The sequence below is a fragment of the Seriola lalandi genome, unplaced genomic scaffold (genome assembly GCF_002814215.2).
Source record: "Seriola lalandi dorsalis isolate HSWRI2012SDOR001 ecotype SW California unplaced genomic scaffold, Sedor1 jcf7180002054913, whole genome shotgun sequence".
NCBI classification, from domain to species: Eukaryota; Metazoa; Chordata; class Actinopteri; order Carangiformes; family Carangidae; genus Seriola; species Seriola lalandi.
In genome coordinates, this window is record NW_019525465.1 from 207,105 (window position 1) to 214,683 (window position 7,579).

At 40.7% G+C, this 7,579-nt stretch overlaps 2 protein-coding genes across 3 annotated transcripts in view; one reads left to right on the plus strand and one right to left on the minus strand.

Moving 5' to 3' along the window:
• Nucleotides 1-3,892, plus strand: part of ppm1ka (protein phosphatase, Mg2+/Mn2+ dependent 1Ka) — a 4,137-nt gene extending 245 nt beyond the window's left edge. Inside the window, exons 2-7 of the mRNA XM_023430862.2 lie at nt 62-234; nt 327-430; nt 531-696; nt 1,723-1,867; nt 2,510-2,644; nt 2,751-3,892. Coding sequence (XP_023286630.2) covers nt 218-234; nt 327-430; nt 531-696; nt 1,723-1,867; nt 2,510-2,644; nt 2,751-2,882 — 699 coding nt within the window. The 5' untranslated portion in view covers nt 62-217 and the 3' untranslated portion in view covers nt 2,883-3,892. The remainder of the gene's footprint in view (nt 1-61; nt 235-326; nt 431-530; nt 697-1,722; nt 1,868-2,509; nt 2,645-2,750) is intronic.
• The window catches only part of LOC111673180 (uncharacterized), a 125,194-nt gene that overhangs the window by 98,352 nt on the left and 19,263 nt on the right, over nt 1-7,579 (minus strand). The gene's annotated exons all lie outside the window — the stretch shown is intronic.

A 7,579-nucleotide genomic window follows, 5' to 3' on the forward strand; every position in this document is an offset into this window, starting at 1 on the left:
AGGGGGAGGGGGTGGATGAAAGTATGAAAGGCGTCGTTAATCAGTTGCTTTACTCTGTCAGGTCAGTCTGTCTCGGGTCGGCAGTGCGTCTGTTTTGGGTCTCAGGAAGCAGAACGAGGACCGGCTCCGTTTCGCCCGTATCAATGACAACCTGTTGTACTTCGCCGTGTTCGACGGCCACGGCGGCCCGCACGCCGCCGACTACTGCTACACCTTCATGGAGAAGTTTATCAGGTTGACATTTATCACTTGTGTTTGTCAAATGATTTCATCACTAAATGTTTTGTGACGTGACATTAAAACTCTTGCTGAACATTTTTCCGCAGAGACGCTTTGGTGGAGGAAGAGGACGACCTGGAGAAAGTTTTAAAGAAAGCCTTTTTAGACGCTGACAAAGCTCTGCACACACACCTGAGCTACTTCAACAACGGTGAGTGAGCAAAGTAAGAAGTACTGAGTATTTAATACGACAAAGAAGAAGAAAAAAACTCTCTATAATCATCAGTGTTCATCCCTCTCTTCCTCCTCAGCCTCCTTCCTGACGGCCGGCACCACGGCGACGGTTGCGTTGCTACGTGACGGCGTGGAGTTGGTGGTGGGCAGCGTCGGTGACAGCCGGGCGATGCTGTGCAGGAAGGGACAAGCCACCAAACTCACCACAGACCACACACCTGACCGCGAGGACGAGAGACGCCGGTACACACTCTCTCTCTCTCTCTTTGCTCACTTTTCATATCATTCAATTACCGTGATTTATATCATAAACATGATGATATAAATAATCAGATGAATACAGACAAAACGTGTAATTGTGAAATAATTGAATATATTTTGAAAGTCACTGAACTTCCTGTTGCTGTGGCGTCAGTGTAAACGGAGAGGATTACATAATCAGTTCGTCTGACCTGCCATTTATTATAATATAAATACATATAATGAACTTACTATTGTGAAAGTAATCAGGATGATGTCACAAGCAAGTAGCTGATTAATTGAAACAGAAAATTAAAAGCCAACTCTTTTGACTCTTTGTAAAAGAAGAATAAGATTTAAAAGACAGATTTAAAGTCAAACATCAGGAAGATAAACGACGGTGCATTCATGCAAAATCCAACAAGGAAGACGAACAAAAAACAAACAAAAAAGGGCGAGTCGCTCTGTTCATGTGAGAATAATGTTTCTCCTTCTTCCTCTTCCTTGTGGAGAATCATGGAGGCAGAGGTGGAAACTCGTAACGAGGCGTCTCATGTGATATTTTAATCATAAACTAAAATAAAACAGAGAGAAAGTTGTTGGGACTTGGTCAAAAACCACTCGGGGCGTGAAAGTAAATCTGGTGCAGAGCGCTGCAGGGAGCCGGCGGCGCTGCAGGGTTCAGGTTTCCCTCCAGCAGCCGCTCAGGTCGCTGCGTATAAATAGACTCAGTATGTCGGACTGTGGCCGTCGGCCAAACTGCCTGCAGCTGGCAGCGAGTCAGTGCCTTGCTCAAGGACGCTCATTCATACGTCCCACAGGTTTGGGTTTCCCTTCATGTTATGTAACAGCAGAACGAGGCTATGTTTAACTCTGGACAACGAACTCATGTTAACACGTCGGCGTGTGACCTACAGCCACGGAGAGTCCGAGTCCTCAGCTGTCCTCAACACCCTGAGGCTGAGAGGAAGGAAATGAGCTGCACCGCTCCGACTCCGGACGATCACTAATCCTGTGTTTCTTGTTCAGGATCCAGAAGTTCGGCGGCTTCGTGACGTGGAACAGCGTGGGTCAGGCGAACGTGAACGGGCGGCTCGCCATGACTCGCAGCATCGGAGACTTCCACCTGAAGAACAGCGGCGTCATCGCTGAGCCGGACACACAGCGGCTAAACGTGAGTTTCATCTGACCTTTGACCCTGAGGTCAGTCAGGCAGAGGTGAGGCAGGTTTCGCTCGGGTGGCGAGCGTGGAGGTGTGGAGCAGGAAGTAGATGCAGAGTGTGGCCTGTAGGTGGCGCTGGAGGGAAGCCATGTTGTTGAGGTGGTTGTGTCACTGGACTTCAGCTGCTCTTCATCCAGCTCTCTGTGGGTTCTCCTGGTTCTCGGTTCCTTGACACTGAGCTGCATCAGAACACCTAACTCAGTGGTTCCCAACCTGTGGGTCGGGGCCCCCTGGTGGGCCGCGAAGTTATTGCAAGTGGGCCGATTAAAATCATTTGCAAAACCTCAAAATTTTGGTGAAAAGATGTAATAATTCAAAAAATATATATAAATAATTTAAAACAACCAGAGCTGTTGTGCTGTGTAATAATATACAAGAGAAAACAGCTACAAGGTGAAAACCTTGTAAACACTCAGCAGCCAATGAAAACAGGTGGTTTTAAGGTTTGTGATCTCTCCCTGTCAAACTGAGCGTCCCCTGTTTTCAGTTCAGTCCTGGATGTTCGATCTTTATCATTAAAATAAAAATCCATTACTTGGCCTCCAGGTTGTAACGTGGTTTGACGAGGGCTGACTCCTCCGTTTGTCTCTGCAGATCCATCACGCCAGCGACTCCTTCCTCGCTCTGACCACAGACGGCATCAACTTCCTGCTGAGCGACCAGGAGATCTGCGACGCCATCAACCAGTGTCACGACCCCACAGAGGCGGCGGACGTCATCGCCCAGCAGGTAGACGACGCAGACTCACGAACCCCTCTCGTTTTTTTAACCGGCTGCTCTGAAAGCGAGTCGCTGACATGATGCTGTGTGTGTTTCTGTGTGTGTTTTTAAAAAGGCGCTGCAGTACGGCTCGGAGGACAACTCCACCATCATCATCGTGCCCTTCGGAGCGTGGGGGAAACATCAGAGCTCCACCGCCGGCTACAGCATGAGCAGAAACTTCGCTTCAAGCGGGAGATGGGCGTAGACGACGCCAACAAACAGAAACATCACACAGTTTTTTTTTAACTATTACTTGAACACAAACATTTTCCAAACTCACAATCATCCATAAATGTCCCTAACTCCACCTGACGAGGCCCCTCCCCCTCCGTAGCGCCGGCTTTCGTATGAACCCACCTGTGTTAGCTTCCAGCTGACTAGTCACCCGTGTATATAGAGTGTATATTATTATATTGTACATACAGAGGGGTTTGCTGCAGTGTTTCTTCATCGGTGTGTGTGCGTTGCATCATGTGCATGTAGACGAAACATTTTAACCTCCCTCATTTTTTAAAACCGACGACTTTTACTATTTTACTTTAAGAAATTCAACTTAAATTAAAACGACTTGTGTAAAAAAAATACTTTTTTTTCCTTTCAGATAAAAGTAAAATGTCATTTAAAATTTCCTGAGGGAACATTACTATGTTGTACGGTGATGAAATAAACAACTCAATTAAAGAACAATTAAAGAACCATGAAATAAAATGCATCATCGAGTCAGTACGTATGTTTAGAACATGTATGATGAAGTTAAAGTGAGTCCTAAAATGTGGTTATGATTTATTTTATTTGTTTCTAAAGCATCCTAAAGCAACTACTTCTCTTGAGCTGTTGCCACGGCGACCAGATGTCAGATACGCAGCAGAAAATGGACGGATGGTTAAATCATGAAATAAGTTGTTTTATTTCTTTTTACCAGCCGAAATAATTTATGTCGTTGTTGTGTTTTAAAATTCTGGGGACACGTGGACGTACCGGAGGAGTGACCGCGGACACAAAGGAAAGATTACAGTCAGAAGTTTTGGTCGGGTGTCTCCTCTGAAAGACAACGTTTCATAAAAGACGTTATAAAGGTTAAAAAAGTAAAAAGATTACAGCACTAAATGTATCTAGAGTCTATAACTGGATCGTCCCTGATGGAGCCGACTCACTGAAGTGACACTGGATCCTGTGCTGGTGCAGATGAATAAAGTCCGACATGTTCAACTGAAACTTCGCTTTGTCTCTGTTTTTAAAGGTTTTGTCTCCAGTTACAGCAGCTGGTTATTTTTCTGTCATTCGTCAGGACGTCACACTCTGTTCTCTGACTTCAGGTCAGCTGAAGATGCAGCTCAGTTACACTGAAAAGATGAAACAGTTAGTTGATTAATCCATCAACAGAAAAACAATCAGCAACTGTTTTAATAATCGATAAATAGTTTAAGTCATTTCCAAGCAGAAGGAGTCAGAGAAAACCAAATATTAGTTTGTCTTATATCATTGTAAACTGAACATTTGAATATGTTTTGGACTTCAAACAAAACAAGACGTCACCTTCAGATGTGCAAAATATTTTGACAATATTTTGATGTTTCATTGCTTCAGTGATTAATCAGAAAAATAATCGGTAGATAAAATGAAAATAATAATTATTTTTATATCTAACAACACAAACACACACGCACGCACACACACACGCACACACACACACACACACACACACACAATGAGCTGACAGTACTGTGCTGTAAATTAAATGTACAATGTGCAAACTATAAAATACTGTATCTTGTTTTCACTGCACATGAAAAGTTTCGCATGAACTATTTGGATATATCAGCAAAGAACACGCTGTGTTGTTGTGGAAAGTGACTCCTGCTTGATTGACAGCTGATTTCTCTCTCAGACGTCCAATAGCGTCACAGGAATTTTCCCATCCTCCTGATTGTGACGCGGCGCTGGTGGAGGGTGTTGGCGGGTAAATATAGAAACCATTGAGATTCCTCTAATTCCTTCACGTGACCACAAGGTGATGCTGAAGGTGCAACAAAAACACACACACACACACACACACACACACACACACACACATGCTGACACACAAACTCAAAAAATGTGTCAGTGACAGAAAATACCGGCTAACGTGGCGACACATGACACACTGACACACACACTAGAACCTGACCCACAAAACCTTGTGACCAACTGCGTGTGTGTCGACCTTCAGGAAAAAAACTCAGTACCTGCGAGTGTGTGTGTGTGTGAGTGTGTGTGTGTGTGTGTGTGTGTGTGTGTGTGGGTGTGTACGTGGGTGTGTGTTTTCCAACCAACAAGGTTGAACAAACACAGCCTGGACCACGTGCGTGTGTTATTTAAACACTGAGCCACTTGTTTAATCTCCTCGTTTAAATAAAAAAATGTTGACCTACATTGATGATACAATTAAAAACAAGTTTGTCTTTGAACTAAAATAAATGATTTTAAACAACAATATATTTAAAGTTCAGAAATCAATAGATTTTGTGCTAAACACTGAGAAAAAAGACACTAGTATCACTGTTGTTGTTACTAGTCACCAGTAGATGGGGATAATTCGATGCATATTAAACGTGCAGTAAATCAACATGATGTAGATCAAACATGCAAAATGCTTTTCACAAATAAAAGCACTCACAAAAAAACAAACATAAAATTATTGTAAAATGTTCGAATATAAAAACTGAACAGAAAGAATAGAAACATATAGAACAACTGTTGCTTCCAGCCTTTCTGACCTTTGACCCCTTAAAATAAACGACTTTAATCCCTCATCACAGTGAATATATTACATTTTTATAAATTTAAGATGAATGAAAAGGAAAAAATTAAAAGATTTTAATGAGAAAATTAGTAAAAATTAGAGACAGAAAAAAATTCCAGTGACAGACTCCATGATTTGAATAAAAGTATAACTGTAACATTTAATTTTAACTCTTAAAAAGTTAATTAAATATCTCTTTTAAAAATATTACACTTTACAGTTTGATAAAACTGATAAAACCTCATGGTTGTTGTTGTTGTTGTTGTTGTTGTTGTTGCTGTGATCTTCAGGCTGAAGCTGATTCCTGGCAGCGATGTGCAGTTCCGTGGTCCGACCAGCAGAGGGAGCTGCTGTAAAGCACAACAGGTGATGACACAACCTTAAAACATCAAACCTGGTTCTATGTGTAACTCAAATTTTAATTATGTAATTGTGTGAAGATATGATCCAGAGGCTGAGACAGAGTGGTGTGATGCTGGTTTGTAAGAGCAGGAGTACTCCGTGTTTTATGATGCAATTTAAAATATTTTAAAGTTGCTCAAGAAGAAGTGAAACTATCCAAGTGTATTACTATAAGTACTGTTTTATTATTATTATTTGTATTATTCCACTATATTTCAGAGGGAAGGATTGTACTTTTCAGTCCCCTACATTAATCAAATATTTGTAGATACTGTTTTTTTTTTATTCAAAACATATTAAATGTTTGACATTGTAACTGTGCAAATCAACTTATTTCAATGTTTTTTCCTTATTTTTATTTTAAAAACTAAACATAAAACTTAATTTTAAATTTGATTTTTATTGCTCTCTGTAAAACACAAAGATTGAAAAGTAAATAAATAGAATAAAGTAAGAGAACAGACTGCAGGTCACCAGGAGCAAAACATACGTTTATACAGAGTAAGGATGGTTTTATTGCACAAAGACATTCAAAGGGAAAACGATGCATGTCTTTATTAAACAAACAAAAACATCCAAAAGCAATTCCTCTGTTAAATTAAGTGAAACTCATAGTCCCACCTTGGTTATGAGAAATATAAAATACAAAACATTTGAATATAAAACTTCTTTTTAATGCAGGTTGGTTTAAATCAATACAGTATTTTTACTGCATAAAGGTTTTAGGACTCAATTATTAACTGAAATTTTGCAGTTTATAAAGAATCTAAAATCAGCTCCACTTTGATGACCCACAACAAAAATGACGCCTAATGCAGTGATACTAATTTTGGAAACATATATTAAACAATGTGAGGAGACACTTTGCATAACAAGTAGTTGTTACTAGACTAAGGAAGATTTTTAATGCAGAACTTACTTCACACTGAGCAACTGAAATACAGACTCAGATACTACGTCCGGCTGGAGGAGAGAGAGAGTGAGTCACGCTCTGTCAGCTGCCCTTCTCCCCACTTCTCTTATCATGCCCTCACTCATAAAACTCGGCTTATAACACACACACTCAACAAACCGCTTCCTCACACACACATTGATCTCTGGAGTCAGTGTAAACACACTCTCCTGGTCAGTGTCCTGGGTTTTGGATTTCGGTTTTTCACAGGGATTTTTTTTCAGTCTACAGCAGGTAAGAGATGAACTCTGGTTTTTATCTTTACATCAGGTTCAAGAGAGATTATAACGCTTCTTTGACTGAACAGTAGAACAGAAATATGAGGCAAATTTGAATGATGATTGGTGTAATTACAAACAGCAAAACACCCGACTGATGCTGGACATGGGACTTTTAGACAAACACAATATTTGCACTTAAAGAATGCAGGAATTTTAGACCTTTTGTTTTGATTGATTTTCAGCAGCTTCGTAGCAGACTGATCCTCAATTTGCAAATCAGCAAAATAATTAGTAACCAGTCAAAGGCGGAAACTGCAGTTACCATAAAAACAACACTTTGTTTTCTCGAATGTCTAAATGCCAAAATCTTACAGTGGGATGTGGTTGTACTGTTAGAGCATCAAAGTGCTGTTTGCATATTGTCGTCTAACAACAGTCAACATTGGTTTCTTTAAACCATGTCCACAGTCTTTTCTGAACCTGAACCCAAACTATAAACCAAACGTGTGTAATTTTTGTAAAGGTTTCGGAAAGGCATTAGCAAG